General features: G+C 40.5%; 1 protein-coding gene across 6 annotated transcripts in view; it reads left to right on the plus strand.

Moving 5' to 3' along the window:
- The window catches only part of ANO2 (anoctamin 2), a 387,627-nt gene that overhangs the window by 182,305 nt on the left and 187,062 nt on the right, over positions 1-18,260 (plus strand). For all 6 annotated transcript variants that reach the window (XM_070049342.1, XM_070049346.1, XM_070049344.1 and 3 more), the window contains one exon: positions 17,343-17,477. In XM_070049342.1, coding sequence (XP_069905443.1) covers positions 17,343-17,477 — 135 coding nt within the window. The remainder of the gene's footprint in view (positions 1-17,342; positions 17,478-18,260) is intronic.

Consider the following 18,260-nt stretch of genomic DNA (forward strand, 5'->3'; position numbering starts at 1 on the left):
GGAAATTGTAGAATCTGGTGATACTGCTCTGTTTCCCCACTTGCTGCCTTGGGCTGTAGGAGCTGGCAAGTTGCTCCCTCGAGGTACCTGGGCTCTTGCTTCCCACTAGAGATGCTGTGCCTGGCCTGCCTCAGTCATTTGGCTTCTTGCCTGGCTCCTGTAGGCACCTGTGTTTTCAACCCCACTGTACTGTCTCTTAAGCAGGATAATTGCATCTTTTCCTCTTTGCTTCCTCTGCAATGCATTCTGACCTCTCTGCCTCCCTTTGGCGGATATCTAGGCTCTGTGTTTTGGATTCTGGTCCACTTCCCTGACCAACAGCTTTATGATGGGTAGACATAAAATTTAGTTGCTATGTTGGTAGTTATGAGAACCTCGCACAATACCCTACCTCTTCCTTTAAGAGGTAAAGGCGTCATATCTTGGTAAAGCTCCTGCTGGATTGCAAAGTGATTTCCTGGAAGAAAGGACCAGGCTCTCCAGCAAGGCTTCGTTCAGCAGATAGGCTTCTTCAGGAGCCTAGGACACAATGTGAGAAAAGATTTGTGATTTCTGTGTACAGACAGTGTGGTTGCAGACACCTTTATTTCTGAGTGACCGTCTCGGGTGGCGTGTGTTGAGATGAGAGACTGGGTACAGCTTCAGAGCTGGAAGAAAACAGAACAGGGTAGGGTGGGGCTGGTGTTGGTGACAGGATGGGTTCTTATGTGTGGTCCTTCTGCAAATTAGCAAATTTGCCATGGGCATGTCCTTTGCCCAACCATTTCTTTTCCTTTTCTAAGCCCTCCTAGAAGTTTGGGTATTGTGTTTACAAGCTGGAATCTCATTATACTTACTGGATTTTGAATCTATTTTTTGCTTTTGTTTTTTTTTAAAAGATCTAGAAAATTTATTTGAAAGGCAGAGAGAGAGAGAGAGAGAGAGAGATCTTCTGTCTGCTATTCACTCACCAAATGGTCACAACAGGTAGGACTGGGCCAGGATGAAGCCAAGCCTAGAACTCCATCCAGGTGTCTGGTATGGGTGGCAGGGGCCCAAGTATTTGGGTCATCATCTTCTACTTTCCCAGGTATGTTAGCAGGGAGCTTGATTGAAAGTGGAGCAGCTGGGACTGGAACCAGCACTCTGAGATGTCAGTTGCTTAATCTGCTACGGCACAATGCTGGTCCCTGGATTTGAGTCTTAACCTCTGCTCCTGCTAGCTGTGCAGCCTCGGGTTCATTCACCTTGTGTACATCAACGTCCTCATCTACAATATGATGATACTGATGTTCTACCTCATGGAAGTTTGAAGGCAGAGAAACTAAATCATATTTGTAATCCTCTTAGAGCAGAGCTTGGCAGTTAGACCTCAACAAGTATCAAGTATTCCTGGTGCTGTTATATTGACAAGAGTGCTAGACCTGAAAGTTTAGGATGAAAAGAGATTAAAATCTGCGCTCTGTTAGGTAGTAGCCTTGTGGCTTTACCAGGGAGCTTCAGGTTTCGCCCCTGGGAAACATACTGTGAGAATTACAAGTGAGGTTAAGCAGGACAACCAAGATGAAAATGTGAGGGCTGTGTGTTTCTTACACCTCCCTCCCTCCCTCCCTCCCCTTCTTTCCTCCCTCCCTCCCTCCCTCCCTCCCTCCCTCCCTTCCCTTCTTTCCTTCCTCCCTCCCTCCCTCCCTCCCTTCCTTCCTTCCTTCTTCCCTCCCTTTTTCCCTCCCTCACTCCCTTCTTTCCTTCCTCCCTTCCTTCCTCCCTCCCTCCCTTCCTCCCTCTCTCTCCCCCTTCCTCCTCCCTCCCCCCGACCCCGTCTGCTTCTAGATATGGGTAATGCAAAGCAGTGAAGGAGGTAAGGTGAGCACCCAAGGAAAGATGTTAAGAATTAATGAATAAACTAGGACTGTCAGACTGTTCTTCCTTTCATTTCCAATATTGGGAATCTGTGTCTTTTTTGTTTTCCTGATCAGTTTTATCAATTTTTTCAAACAAACGACTTTTAGTGTGGCTGATTTTCTCTATTGCTTTTCTACTTTCAATAGAAAATGAAAATGATCAAATGAAATTTGATCTACTCTTTATTATTTCCTTCCTTCTGCTTGCTTTATGTTAAATTTGCTCTTCTTTTTCTAGTTAAAGTACAAGCTTGGATTACTAATTCAAAACGTTTGGGGTTTTTTAGCTACAAGTATTCAATGCTATATATATGTTTCCCTGTAAGCATTGCTTTAATGGCATCCCACAAATTTTGATAGGCTGTGTTTATATTGTCACTCAGTTGACAGTATTTTTGCAGTTTCCTTTGTGATTTTTTTTCTTTGACCCATGGATTGTTTTGAAAGTACTATTTAATTTCCAAATATCTGGGGAATTTTCCCAGATATCTTTCTGCTGTTTATTTCTATTTCAATTTAGTTGTGGTCAGGGAAAAATATTTATTATTTCAATTGTTTCAAATTTGTGAAATGACTCAGGCTACAGTCTTGTGATTAAAAATTTTTTTCTTCCATTATTTGGGGGAATATTCTATAAATGTCAGTTAAAGTGAGTTAGTTTGTAGTGTTTTTGATATCTTTACTGTTTTTATGTCTATTCCTTCAGTTACTGAAAAAGGTATACAGATAGCCCCTGACTTAGAATGGTTCAACTTAAGATTTCTCACCTATATGGTGTGAACGTGATACACATGCAATACAAAATGTACTTTGAATTTTGAGTTTTGACGTCTTCTCTGACTAGAGATAGCTAGCACTGTACTCTTTCATGGTGCTGGACAGTGAGGTGAACCACAGCTCTAATCAGCTATGCAGGGTGAACTACTGATACTCCACACTGTCTTGTGATGTTTGGTAGATAAGGGGTGTCAAATGCGCTTTTATCTTACAATGTTTTCAACCTATGATGAGTTTAGTTGGCTGTAACCTTGTTATGAGTTGAGGAGCATCTATAATTTGTACTTGAGAATTTGCCTGTTTGTCCTTTCAGCTCTGTTTCTGCTGTGTGCATTTGATGATGCACATGCACCTTTAGGATGATTAGGTCTTCTTGATGAATTGACCACTTTAATTTTGTAAAATGTTCCCATTTATCACCAGTAGTGCTCTTTTTAATTTTAAAAAAAGATTGATTTATTTATTGAAAGGTAGAGTTAGAGAGAGAGAGAGAGAGAGTGAGAGAGAGTAAGAGAGAGAGAGAGAGGGAAATCTTCCATCTACTGGTTCAGTCCCCAAATGGCCACAATAGCCAGAGCTGGGCCAGGATAAAGCCTGGAGCCTGGAACTCCAGTCAGGTCTCCCATTTGGGTGGCAGAGGCCCAAGCACTTGGGCCATCTTCTGCTGACTTCACAGGTGCATTAGTAAGGAGCTGGATTGGAAGTGGAGCAACCAGGAGTCAAACTGGCGAAATATGGGATGCCAGTGTTGCAGGTAGTGGCTTAGCCCATTGTTATTTTCTCTGAAGTGCTTTTTGTCACAGCATACTTTTCATTAGTATTTCCATGTCATATCTTTTTTAACCCTTTACTTATTTTTTAATATGTTGTTATATTTATAGTGAGAGTCTTGTAAAAGCATATGGTAGGATTTCACTTTGACAATCTGCTTTTAAATGGGGCATTTATATCATTTACATTTAATATAACCAGTAATGTATTTGTTTTTTTAAACTTTTATTTAATAAATATAAATTTCCAAGGTACAGCTTTTGGATTACAGTGGCTTCCCCCCACCCCATAACTTCTCTCCCACCCGCAACCCTCCCATCTCCCACTTCCTCTCCCATCCCATTCACATCAAGATTCATTTTCAATCATCTTTACATACAGAAGTTTAATTTAGTATATATTAAGTAAAGATTTCAACAGTTTGCACCTGCACAGACACGCAAAGTGTAAAGTACTGTTTGAGTACTAGTAATAGCATTAATTCATATTGTACAACACATTAAGGACAGAGATTCTACATGGGGAGTAAGTGCACAGTGACTCCTATTGTTGACTTAACAATTGACACTCTTGTCTATAGTATCAATAATCACCCTAGGCTCCTGTCATGAGTTGCCAAGGCTATGGAAGCCTTTTGAGTTCGCCAATTTCGATCTTATTTAGACAAGGTGATAGTCAAAGTGGAAGTTCTCTCCCTTCAGAGAAAGGTACCTCCCTCTTTGATGGCCCGTTCTTTCCGCTGGGCTCTTACTCATGGAGATCTTTCATTTAGGGTGTTTTTTTTTTTTTTTTTTTTTTTTTTTTTTTTTTTTTTTTTTTTTTTTTTTGCCAGAGTGTCTTGGCCTTCCATGCCTAAAATACTCTCATGGGCTCTTCAGCCAGATCTGAATGCCTTAAAGGCTGATTCTGAGGCCAGAGTGCTGTTTAGGACATCTGCCATTCTATGAGTCTGCTATGTATCCTGCTTCCCATGTTAGATCGTTCTCTCCTTTTTAATGCTATCAGTTAGTATTAGCAGACAGTAGTCTTGTTTATGTGATCCCTTTGACTCTTAATCCTATCATTATGATCAATTATGAACTGAAAATGATCACTTTGACTAGTGAGATGGCATTGGTACATGCCACCTTGATAGGATTGAATTGGAATCCCTTATGTTTCTAACTCTATCATTTGTGACAAGTATGATTGAGCATGTTGCAAACTGTACATCTAAAAAAGAAGAGAAAAGACCAAAATCAAAATCAAAGATGAAAAAGGGAATGTAACAACAGACACCACAAAAATAAAAAGAATCATCAGAAACTACTGCAACGAGTTGTATGCCAGCAAACAGAGAAATCTATCAGAAATGGATGGATTCCTGGACACATGCAACCTACCGAAATTGAACCATGAAGACATGGAAAACCTAAACAAACCCATAACTGAGACAGAAATTGAATCAGTAGTAAAGTCTCTCCCAACAAAGAAAAGCCCAGGACTGGATGGATTCACTGCTGAATTCTACCAGACATTTAAAGAAGAACCAATTCCATTTCTTCTCAAACTATTCAGAACAATCGAAAAAGAGGGAATCCTCCCAAATTCTTTCTATGAAGCCAGCATTACCTTAATCCCTAAGCTGGAGAAAGATGCAACATCGAAAGAAAATTACAGGCCGGCGCCATGGCTCACTAGGCTAATCCTCTGCCTTGTGGCGCCAGCACACTGGGTTCTAGTCCCGATCGGGGCGCCAGATTCTGTCCTGGTTGCCCCTCTTCCAGGCCAGCTCTCTGCTGTGGCCAGGGAGTGCAGTGGAGGATGGCCCAAGTGCTTGGGCCCTGCACCCCATGGGAGACCAGGAGAAGCACCTGGCTCCTGCCATCGGATCAGCGCGGTGCACCAGCCACAGCGTGCCGGCCGCGGCGGCCATTGGAGGGTGAACCAACGGCAAAAGGGAGACCTTTATCTCTGTCTCTCTCTCTCACTGTCCACTCTGCCTGTCAAAAAATGAAAAAAAAAAAGAAAGAAAATTACAGACCAATATCCCTGATGAACAAAGATGCAAAAATCCTGAATAAAATCCTGGCTACTAGAATACAACAACACATCAGAAAGATCATCCACCCAGACCAAGTGGATTTATCCCTGATATGCAGGGATGGTTCAGTGTTAGCAAATCAATCAGTGTGATACACCACATTAACAAACTGAGGAAGAAAAACCAAATGATTATCTCAATAGATGCAGAGAAAGCATTTGATAAAATACAACATCCTTTCCTGATGAAAACTCTAAGCAAATTGGGTATGGAAGGAACATTCCTCAATACAATCAAAACAATTTATGAAAAACCCACGGCCAGCATCCTATTGAATGGGGAAAAGTTGGAAGCATTTCCACTGAGATCTGGTACCAGACAGGGATGCCCACTCTTACCACTGCTGTTCAATATAGTTCTGGAAGTTTCAGCCAGAGCCATTAGGCAAGAAAAAGAAATTCAAGGGATACAAATTAGGAAGGAAGAAGTTAAACTATCCCTCTCTGCAGATGATATGATTCTCTATTTAGGGGATCCAAAGAACTCTACAAAGAGACTATTGGAACTCATAGAAGAGTTTGGCAAAGTAGGAGGCTATAAAATCAATGCACAAAAATCAACAACCTTTGTATATACAGGCAATGCCATGGCTGAGAAAGAACTGCTAAGATCAATCCCATTCACAATAGACACAAAAACAATCAAATACCTTGGAATAAACTTAAGGATGTTAAAGATCTCTAGGATGAGAATTACAAAATCTTAAAGAAAGAAATATAAGAGGATACCAAAAAATGGAAAAATCTTCCATGCTCATGGATTGGAAGAATCAATATCAAAATGTCCATTCTCCCAAAAGCAATTTATAGATTCAATGCGATATCAATCAAAATACCAAAGACATGCTTCTCAGATCTGGAAAAAATGATGCTGAAATTCATATGGAGGCACAGGAGACCTCGAATAGCTAAAGCAATCTTGTACTACAAAAACAAATAAGAGGCATCACAATACCAGATTTCAGACATACTACAGGGCAGTTGTAATCAAAACAGCATTGTACTGGCACAGAAACAGATGGATAGACCAATGGAACAAAATAGAAACACCAGAAATCAATGCAAACATCTATAGCCAAGATGATCAAGGATCTAAAACCAATTCCTGGAGCAAGGACAGTCTCTTCAACAAATGGTGCTGCGAAAACTGGATTTCCACGTACAGAAGCATGAAGCAAAACCCCTACCTTACACCTTACACAAAAATCCATTCAACATGGATTAAAGATCTAAATCTATGACCTGACACCGTGAAATTATTAGAGAACATTGGAGAAACCCTGCAAGCTATAGGCACAGGCAAAGACTTCTTGGGAAAGACCCTGGAGGCACAGGCAGTCAAAGTCAAAATCAACTATTGGGATTGCATCAAATTGAGAAGTTTCTGTACTGCAAAAGAAACAGTCAGGAAAGTGAAGAGGCAACCGACAGAATGGGAAAAATATTTGCAAACTATGCAACAGATAAAGGATTAATAACCAGAATCTACAAAGAGATCAAGAAACTCCACAACAACAAAACAAATAACCCACTTAAGAGATGGGCCAAGGACCTCAATAGACATTTTTCAAAAGAGGAAATCCAAATGGCCAACAGACACATGAAAAAATGTTCAGAATCACTAGCAATCAGGGAAATGCAAATCAAAATCACAATGCAGCTTCACCTCACCGCAGTTAGAATGGCTCACATAGAGAAATCTACCAACGACAGATGCTTGCGAGGATGTGGGGTAAAAGGGACACCAATCCTCTGTTGGTGGGAATGCAAACTGGTAAAGCCACTATGGAAGTCAGTCTGGAGATTCCTCAGAAACCATACAACCCAGCCATCCCACTCCTTGGAATTTACCCAAAGGAAATTTAATTGGCAAATAAAAAAGCTGTCTACACCTTAATGTTTTTGCAACTCAATTAAAAATAGCTAAGACTTGGAATCAACCTAAATGCCCATGAACAGAAGACTGGATAAAGAAATTATGGGATATGTACTCTATAGAATACTATACAGCAGTAAAAAAAAAAAAACAAAAAAAACAAAAAAAACAAAAAAACAATGAAATCTGGTCATTTGCAACAAAATGGAGGGATCTGAAAAACATCATGCTGAGTGAAATAAACAGGTCCCAAAGAGACAAATATCATATGTTTTCCCTGATCGGTGACAACTAACTGAGCACCAAAAAGGAAACCTATTGAAGTGAAATGGACACTATGAGAAACAGTGATTTGATCAGCCCTTGTCCTGTCGATGAACAACTTAATATTTTATCCCTTTTAGTATTTTTTTGTTCTACTTACAACTATTGGTTGAACTCTTTAACGCACAATTATTCTTAGATGTTTAAATTTAACTGAAAAGGAGATGTACAGTAATGTATTTGTACTTTAAATTCACCATAGGTTTTTTTGCATCTGTTTTTGTTCCTGTTTTCTTCTTTTCCTATATTCTTTTGAATTGAATATATTTTGCAATCCCATTGTATGATAAAATTAAATTAGTGATTGCTCTAAAGTTTAAAAAATATGTTTCTTGTATCATATTTATGATAAAATAATATCACTTTACAAATAGGTTGAGAACCATACAACAGTGTATTTTAGCTTCCTCTCATCTAGTGTTGTTGTATATTTTACTGCATATGTGTTATAAATCCTACAGCATATTGCTATTATAACAGCTTTAAAGCAATGTTTCTCAACATTTTTTTCATTATTGCTTCCTTCAGGTACCATTTTTAGACTCCCCACCCCATCCCTGCTGCCCCACCAATTGTCCCTTTTTCCCCATGAAATTTTAATACCATAATATGTGACACACACACAAACACACACATACACACACAGACACACACACACAGATACTGGCCCTTTGTAGTCAAAAAATTCATGGTAGTAATTTTTTTTCTTTCACCTTCAAAGAACCAATTTCAATCTCCTTGGAGAAAGTATTTCCCTACTGGGAAAGCATGTTTTAGGTAGTGAATTATATAAGGTTGAAAATAAGAAAAAGGTCTTTATAGTTTTTCATCCTTTTGACCATTTCTGGCATTCTCTGTGTCTAGTATAGATTCGTATTTCTACTGTGACCACACATCTTTTGCCCAAAGAACTTTAACATTCCTATAGTACAGATTTACTGGAAATAAATTTTCTTAGCTTCTGCTTGCTGAAATAGTCTTTTTTGCATTTATGTTTCTTTATTTTAGATAAATAACTATCTGAGAGATGGAGAAGCAGATAGAGAACTGCCATTCGCTGGTTCGTTTTCCAAAAGCCCACAGTGCTGGGACTAGGCCAGTGCCAGACCCAGGAGCTCAGTCTCAATTCAGTGTCCTGTGGGGATGGCAGGGACCCTACTACTTGAGCCATCACCTCATCTCCTTCCCCTCAGGTCTGTGTTAGCAGGAAACTGGACTCAGGATCCAGAGCTGGAATTCAACTCAAACACGCTGATGTGGCATGTGGGGGTCTTAACTGGCATCTTTACCACTAGGCCAAATGTCTACTGCCTGCCTCCATTTATTTTTTTAATTTAAGGTACACAAGTTCATGAATTTCATATATACAAATCTAGGAACTAAGTGATGCTTCCCACTCCACCCTCCTTCCTGCTCATGTTCTAACCCTTCTTCTTCCTCCCTCTCCTATTCCCATTCTTAATTTTTGCAAAGATTATTTTTGGTTTACTTTATTTTTTTATTTATTTATTTTTTTTTTTGGACAGGCAGAGTGGACAGTGAGAGAGAGAGACAGAGAGAGAAAGGTCTTCCTTTGCCGCTGGTTCACCCTCCAATGGCCGCCGCTGCAGCCGGCGCACCGCGCTGATCCTGGCAGGAGCCAGGAGCCAGGTGCTTTTCCTGGTCTCCCATGGGGTGCAGGGCCCAAGCACCTGGGCCATCCTCCACTGCACTCCCTGGCCATAGCAGAGAGCTGGCCTGGAAGAGGGGCAACCGGGACAGAATCCGGCGCCCCAACCGGGACTAGAACCCGGTGTGCCGGCGCCGCAAGGTGGAGGATTAGCCTATTGAGCCACGGCGCCGGCTTATTTTTGGTTTACTTTATACTCATAAGGTTAACCCTACACTAAGCAAACAGCTCAACAAATAGTATGAAGAAAAATGCACTGTTCCTCAACAGTCAAGACAAAGGCTGTAAACAATCATGGAATCACAAAATGTCCATTTCACTCCAATAGATTACATTGTAAGTACTCAATTAGTTACCCTACATTAGGGAAAACATTCAGTATCTGTCTTCTTGAGACTTATTTCACTATGTGTAACAATTCCCAGTTACATTAATTTTATTGCCAAAGACAGGATTTCTTTTTTTTTAATAGATGAGAAGTGTTCCATAGTGTATATATAACATAATTTATTTATTCAGTCAACAGTTGATGGACTTCTGGGTTGATTCCATATCTTAGCTATTGTGAATTGAGTTGCTATAAACATGGAGGTATAGATAACTCTTTCATATGCTGGTTTCTTTTTGAAAAACATTTTACGTATAGTATTTGGAGCTGACACACGTTTCTTTCTGCATTTTATCTTTGTCACTTTATTCCCTTCTGACTTACTTAATTTCTGCCAAGAAATTGGTTATAACTTCTCTATAACCCTTTGTTCCTGTGCATCTAATCTCTCCTCTCACCCAGTTTAAAGATTTTTCTCTATTGTTGGTTTATAGAAATTTGATTATGATATGTTTAGGTATGCAGGTCTTTAATTTTTGTTTTTGTAACTATTCTGCTTGGGGTTCTCCAAACTCTTTTGATCTGTATCTTGTTGTTCTCCGAGATTTTTGGAAATTCTTGGCCATAATACATTCAAATATTTCTTTGCTCTTTCTCTTATCCTTTGGGGACTCCAATTATATGATTACTTGTGTGATAGACCTGTTGATATTGCCTTATAGCTCTTGATTGCTAGGTGTTTTCTTCACTATATATATATATATATTTTTTTTTTTTGACAGGCAGAATTAGACAGTGTGAGAGAGAGAAAGAGAGAAAGGTCTTCCTTCCGTTGATTCACCCCCCAAACGGCCTCCATGGCCGGTGCACTGCGCCAATCCAAAGCCAGGAGCCAGGAACCCCCCTCCCCGGTCTCCCATGTGGGTGCAGGGCCCAAGGACCTGGGCCATCCTCTACTGCCCTCTCAGGGCACAGCAGAGAGCTGGACTGGAAGAGGAGCAACCGGGACAGAATCCGGCGCCCCAACTGGGACTAGAACCCGGGGTACTGGTGGCAGAGGTGGAGGATTAGCCCAGCAAGCCATGGCGCTGGCCTCTTCACTATATTTTTGGCTTTGGTCTTTAACGTATTAATCATAGTTATTTGAAAATCCTTATCTGGTCATTCTGATATTCAAATCCACTTTTTTTTTTTCTTTACAGTCCTATTCCTTGACAGTATGATTTAATTTTGATGTATCCCATGATTTTTTGAATGCTAGTCATTGTTCTGAAAGGACAGTGGGAAGTGTGTTAGACAATCTTTACATCTGGAAATAGGTATACTTCTTCTGCTGGGCCATCAGTGAAGGGAGTTGAGTCAGTCTAGTTAGAGGTTTAGCTGGTTGTGTGTTTTTTGCTAGTCATCTTTAGTATCCCACACACTTAGTCTTTCAGGGCTGGGCTGCTGTTACTTTACATGTTAGTGGGCCCTTACACTCTGAAAATTTGTCCTCATTGTATCTTTGCCACTCTCAGCTGTTAGCAGTCTTTTCAAGCCTGTGCCACTGATGGGCTTCTTCCCACACCTCCACTCCTTCTCCGGTAGCAGACTGTTGATTCTCGTTCCCCAGTGCTGTTATCAAGATGGGGGTCGTGGGGGTGCTAGTTCTCTGATCTTTGCTTGGTCTTAGGCAGGTTCTGTGCACCTGAGCCTCAGGCATGAGGTTTTCTTGGCATTCATGTCCTCTTTCTATCCTGCAGTCAAGCTATGCTTTGTATTTGTGGGGGGATTTTGGATAGGAGAGAGCTTCCTGCACTTTGTCTGTGATAGATTTATGATTTTGCAGGTTTCTGACTCCTCCACCAAAGACCACTGGCCCTATGTGCAGAATCTTCTGGCTTCAGAAGCCGGATTTTTGCGTAGGTCCTAGAGTCAGGTTCCTTCCTTCCATTGTTTAAAGCTTAGACTTTTTTTTTTTTTTTTTTTTTGACAGGCAGAGTGGACAGTGAGAGGGAGAGAGACAGAAAGGTCTTTCTTTTGCCGTTGGTTCACCCTCCAATGGCTGCCGCGGCCAGTGCGCTGTGGCCGGCGCACCGTGCTGATCCAAAGGCAGGAGCCAGGTGCTTCTCCTGGTCTCCCATGGGGTGCAGGGCCCAAGCACTTGGGCCATCCTCCACTGCACTCCTGGGCCACAGCAGAGAGCTAGCTTGGAAGCAGGGCAACTGGGACAGAATCTGGCGCCCCAACTGGGACTAGAACCCGGTGTGCTGGTGCCGCTAGGTGGAGGATTAGCCTATTGAGCTGCGGCGCCGGCCTAAGGCTTCGACTTAAGTGAGAAATGATCCTGGGGAGGTGGAGGGTTTCCATGCCCATGTGACTCTTTCTGTCTCCTACTTCGCCTGTTGTCTTTGTTAGGAGTACCAGGTGGTGTCTGTGAGAAAGATCTTGTGCATGTGTGGAAACTGCTCAAGTGTCTGTAGCTCCCAATTATTCTACTGTCATGCCAGCTTATAGTCAGTAATTCAGGAATTTAATAATTCTAGCTATTTCTTCTTTTATGGCGACTTCCTCTTCTTTCCATTCTCTGTCAAATGTAAAGCAGTTCACATGTCCCACCATTCCTTACATGAATTGTAATTTTTTTAAAGATTTATTTATTTGACTGGCAGAGTTATGGAGAGAGAAGTCTTCCATCTGCTGGTTCACTCCCCAGTTGCTCACAACGGCCAGAGCTGGGCTGATCTGAAGCCAGGAGCCTCTTCTGGGTCTCCCAGATGGGTGCAGGGGCCCAAGGAATTGGGCCGTCTTCTAATTGGTTTCCCAGGCCATAGCAGAGAGCTAAATGGAGCAGCTGGGACTCAAACAGATTGCTCATGTGGGATGTTGGCACTGCAGGCAGTGGCTTTGCCCACTATGCCACGGCACCAGCCAGTTGTCATTTAAAAAAAAAAAAACTGAACTCACCTAGTTATCTTGCAACTTAAGCTCCAGATTTGTCTTGTTATTAGCCTGGAGCCTACATTCTCTTGCAGTTGTCTATATTTTAAGGAGAAGCAGAACTTCTGGTAGTGAGCGAATAAATTCTGTTCAGTGTTCTACTTGCTCATCAGTCTTTCCATCAGAGTGTGGGCAGAGCTCCCTTTTCCATTCTGTATTTTATATTACAGGCTCTTGAGAAAATGAAGTATATTACTTCTCTGTGGGTTGTGGTTTTCTCATCAGGGAGCCATAAATCAATATTTATCTAAAGGAAAATTGCATTTTAGAGGCTTACCATGATAATTTACTAACTTCATAAACTGGGAATAAAAAGATATGGGTTGGCAAATTTTGTTTTTAAAAGAAATTTCTTTGTATTATAAAAGTAATTCATTAACAAAATGCAAAAAAGATGGAAATAAAGGAAAATTAATCTTGGCAAGAGGGCAGAATGAAAGGTCCCCGGATCTTTTCGTCCCATAGAAACACTGATTTTTTTTTTTTAACCATCTACAGACAAAATCTGCTTTAATGATAGATCAGCCCAGATCTGGATCAGCCCAGAATTCAGAAAGGCTGCACTGAGAAGGTAGGATTAGGTCATCCTCTAGTGGACCCTCCTTACTGAGCCTCTGTTAGAAGACTTATCATCCACCTATGGACCCAGTGCCAACTCTTCCTGTTTCCCACAGATCTGGAAGTAGCTTTGCTCGTGTGCCTACCCTTTAGGAGCCCTGATTGCCCAGCCCTTGCTGGGCATTTCCATTGCCACAGACCCTAGGATCTGGTCACAAATCCACCCACACTCCCCCAGACCTAGAAGCAGCACTTCTTGCCCATGGAAACTAAAGGCAATCTCACTCGCACATGAACCCAACAACAACCCCACCCATTTTAGGGCTAGCAGCTCAGCCCACTCATGGATGCTGGCAGCAGGCCCACCTGTCTGTGGACTCTTGCAGTAGGCCTGCCTGTGGACTGTGGTGGCATAATAGGTCTGCCCACAGACATACCGGCTGGCTCACCTGAAGACTTAGGAAGGTGACCTACCCATGTATTATGATGAGTGAGACAGATGAAAATTTTTACCAGATGAAACTGGTCAGTAAGAACTGGAATGCAACTAGTCAGTAGGAACTGGAATAGGTGGTTGGTTCTCAAATGTAGACATCAGCTTGAGGCTACAGAGATCACAAAGAATCAGGCAGACGTGTCTCCATCCACAGAACCTAATAGTCTTCCAATAACTGACCCTTCATAAATTGAGATCTATAATCTGTTTGACATATAATTAAAAGTAATCTTATTAAAGAACTCAATTAGCTGCAAAAGAACACAGATTGACAACTAAAAACCCAAATAAAAATTAGGAACATAATATATGAACAAAATGAGACATTCAATAATAAAATAGAAACCATAGAAAAGAACCAAACTGAAATTCTAGAACTGAAGACTACAATGATGTAACTGAAAAATTCAGTAGAAAGTTTAAGTAGCAGACCCAATCCAGGAGAAAAATCAATTAACTTCAAGACAAGTCTTTTGAAATTATATACTTGGAAGGACAAGCAAAACACAGTGAGAGAAAGAAGAGGGAAAAGAGTGAAAAAAATCTGAGGGACTGTGGGACATCATCAAATGAACTAAAATATGCATTACAAAATTTCTAGGAGGACAGAGGGAGAGTGAGCCAGAGAGATAGGAAGAGGAAGAAAGGTTATTTAAAGAAATTTAAAATAAATTTAAGTTGCAGGGTAAAAACCAACATACAAAAATCAGTTGCATTTCTGTGTATTAATAATCACTTATATGAAAAGAAAGTTAAGAAAGTATTATCATTATTAATGTCAAAAAGAATAAAATACTTACAAATAAACTTAATCAATAAGGTGAAAGACACACTAAAAGCAGTGAAACATTGATGAAGGAAATTAAAGAAGACACAAATAAATAGAAGAACATTTTGTGTTCATGGATCAGAGGAATTATTGTTAAAATGTACATATCCCTTAATAACTGTTGTAAGAAAAACTGGATATCCACGTGTGAAATGATACTGGATTCTTATCTTACACTTTACAAAAGATGAAGTCAAAATGGATAAAGACTTAAATAAAGCTGAAACAGCAGAACTCTTAGAAGAAAATGTAGGAAAAGGCTTGTATACATTGGTCTGGGCATTGATTTCGTGGATGACATCTAAAGTGCAGGCATCAAAAGACAAAATGGACAGTTATGTCAAACTCTAAAAGTTTTTTAAAGCAAAGGAAACAGACTGAAGAGGTAATTTAAAGAATGGAAGAAAATATCTTTCAGACCTTATAACTGGTAAGAAGTTCCTGCAACTCCATACCAAAAATTAACAGCAGCAAAACCCACAAAAAACAACCTGCTGAAAAAATGGGGGAAAAAAGACCTGGTTAGATATTTTACCAAAGAAGACATACAAGTGGCCAACATAGATGAAACGTTGTTTAATACTGATAAATATCAGAGAAATACAAGCCAAAACCACCGTAGCAATTCACACTTGTTAGGATGCCTAGTATCAAAAACACAAGATAACAAGTCTTGGTGAAGGTGTGAAGGAAAAGGAACTCACTGTTGGTGAGATTCTGTATTGGTGCAGAAGACTGTATGAGGCTCTTCAACAATTAAGAAGTAGAACCATAATTTGATCCAGCAATTTCATTTCAGTATATATGAATATATATGCATATGTGTGTATACACAGACACACACACACATATACACACACAAAGCGATTGAACTCAGGATCCTAAAGAGATATTTCATTTTTTAAAAAAGATTTTATTTATTTATTTGAAGGGTAGAGTTACAGACAGTGAGAAGGAGAAACAGAGGGAAAGGTCTTCCGTCTGTTGGTTCACTCCCCAATGGCCGTAACGGTCGGAGCTGTGCCAATCTGAAGCCAGGAGCCAGGTACCTCTTCCCGATCTCCCATGTGGGTGCAGGGGCCATCTTCTACTGCTTCCCCAAGCCATAGCAGAGAGCTGGATGGGAAGAGGAGCAGCCGGAACTAGAACTGGCGCCCATATGGGATGCTGGCTCTGCAGGCGGAGAATTAACCTACTGCGCCACAGCGCTGGCCCTGAGATATTTCATTTCTATACTCAGAGCAGCATTATTCACAATTCCAAAAAGTGGAGACAACTCAAGCATCCATTAACAGATGCATGAATGAACACAATATAGTATATATATTCAATAGGATGTTATTAAGTATTTAAAGAGGAAGGAAACATTGTCATTTGTGACAGCAAGGTGGGCCTCCAGGGCACTATGCTAAGGAAAACAAGCCAGAGGTGGAGAAATGGGGCAGGAATCTCACCTCTGTGCAATGCTTAAAGTTGTCAAATTCATAGAAAGAGAGACTATGATGGTGGTAACCAGGGCTGCAGGGAGAGGGAAGTGGAGGAATGTTAGTCAAAGGGTGCAAAGTTTCAGCTATGCACAATGAATAAACCCTGGGGATCTGTTGCACAAAATACAGCCTGTAGATTCTTATAGTTTTATTAAGAGGATAGATCTTCTTTAAGCATTATGACCACAAAAAAGAAAAATAAGGGAGTAGGGGCATAAGGAAACTGGGAAGTGACAGATAAGCATATGTCCTGCTTGTGGTGATGGACTCACAGGTGTATGATTATCTCCGAACTCATCAAGTGTGTATGTTAAATATTTAGAACTTTTTGTATATCAATCATGTCTCAATAAAGTGGTCTAATAATTGCAAAATCAAAAATAACCCATAAGCTCATCATTTGAGTAAACCGTTTTGTTGAATTGCTTCTAGCCAGTTTTCTTTTTTATGTTATTTATTTATTTTTCATCATCTTGGAAAGCAGAGTAACAGGGGAGGGGAGAGAAGGAAAGGGAAAGAAGGAGAGGGAGAGGAAGAAGGCAATTCCATTCACTGCTTTACTCCCCAAATGCCAGCAACAGTTGGGGCTGGTCCAGGCCAAAGCCAGGAGTCTGGAACTCCATCTGGGTCTCCCACATGGTTGGCAGGGGACCAAGCAAGTGGGCTGTCATCCATTGCCTACCAGAATGAATTAGCAGGAAGCTGGATTGGAAGTGGAATAGCCAGCAGTTGAACCAGCACTCTGATACGGGATACAGGCATCCTTAGCAGCAGCCTAATCGACTGTGCCACTCCTTTTAGCCATTTTTTCGAAGACTGTATATCTGTGTGCAAAAGTATACATGCCCTGAAATAGAATTTGTGTGTTTTTATCAAAGTATTTTTGGAAAGGTGTTTTTTTTTTTTTTCTGTGGGTTGATGACTGTGGCACCCATGAAATGATGTGTGTTATTCTTATTTGGTAATGATGTCAAAATACATGGCTTAGTTTCAGTTTGCTGTTAGGGTGGGATTCCTTTTCGTGGCTGTGTATTTTGTATGAACAACCAAGACAGGTGTGGATATGTGAGTCCAGTGGAATGCACTTCATTTCAGAAAAGACCAATGCTGATTCCTTCTGCTGAAATTCCTCCTTCCCCATGTAACCTGCATGCTTTTGTGTCCATCCCAGGAAGGAGTGAGTGCTCAGCTGTCTCAAGGCACAGGACAAACAGAAATAAGGAAGGCATATGAAGCTGTTAATATGTGCTTCATTTTGGTTTCTTTCTTTCTTTTTTTTCTTCCAGAAAATATTTTGGAGAAAAAATTGGACTGTATTTTGCCTGGCTGGGATTATATACATCATTCCTCATCCCATCTTCCGTAATTGGGGTGATTGTGTTTCTTTATGGATGTGCAACAATCGAAGAAGATATTCCCAGGTAAGTTAATGGTAAAGAAAAACGCTCAGTTCCCATATGTTTGGAGTTTCATCCCAGTTGTGAGTACATTTCCCACGCCTCCTTCCAAAGTTTTCTCTTCCTCTATCTTTCTTCCTCCCTCACCACAAATGTAACTTCCCTTCAGGGATGAATCTGGGAGCTCTTGGTTCTGGGAATGACTTCAGAGCCTGCTGGGTGCGGTCCACTTCCTTCCCTAGACAAGCTCTTCCCTAGGGCCAGAGCTGATGTCAGCAGGTGAATAATAACGGATTAGACAAAGAATCGGCCATCCCTCAGCTTCATTTTCCACGAACTTTAAAAAGTACTCTTGTACAATAAAAGATAATGTAAAACATGCAAAGTCGTAGCACTTCAGAATTAACCTCTCTTAAATTTGTACTGTATGATCCTTCAAAATATTTTCTTTGCACATATAAAAGCAGGCACATTTTGTTTTTGCCAAATAAATCGTCCATTCTTTAGACTATTTTGTCATCTACCCTCAAAGAATAACAATAGATTATAATCTTCTCATGTCAATAGGAATATTTCTGCACCATGATGATTTGTAGCTGTATAAAATTTACTTTGTGGATATACATAAGTGACTTTAAAAAAATACCATAATGTTGGACATTTAAGATTTTCTTTGATTTTTAAAATAAGCAGTACTTCAGTGAACACCACATAGTTTAATTTTCAAACATTTCCTTATTTCTTTAGGACAAATTCCCAGATATAGCTATTGATGCCAAAGTTATGCATATTTTTGTATCTTCGGAT

Source organism: Oryctolagus cuniculus, chromosome 9 (genome assembly GCF_964237555.1).
Source record: "Oryctolagus cuniculus chromosome 9, mOryCun1.1, whole genome shotgun sequence".
In the NCBI taxonomy this organism is placed as follows: domain Eukaryota; kingdom Metazoa; phylum Chordata; class Mammalia; order Lagomorpha; family Leporidae; genus Oryctolagus; species Oryctolagus cuniculus.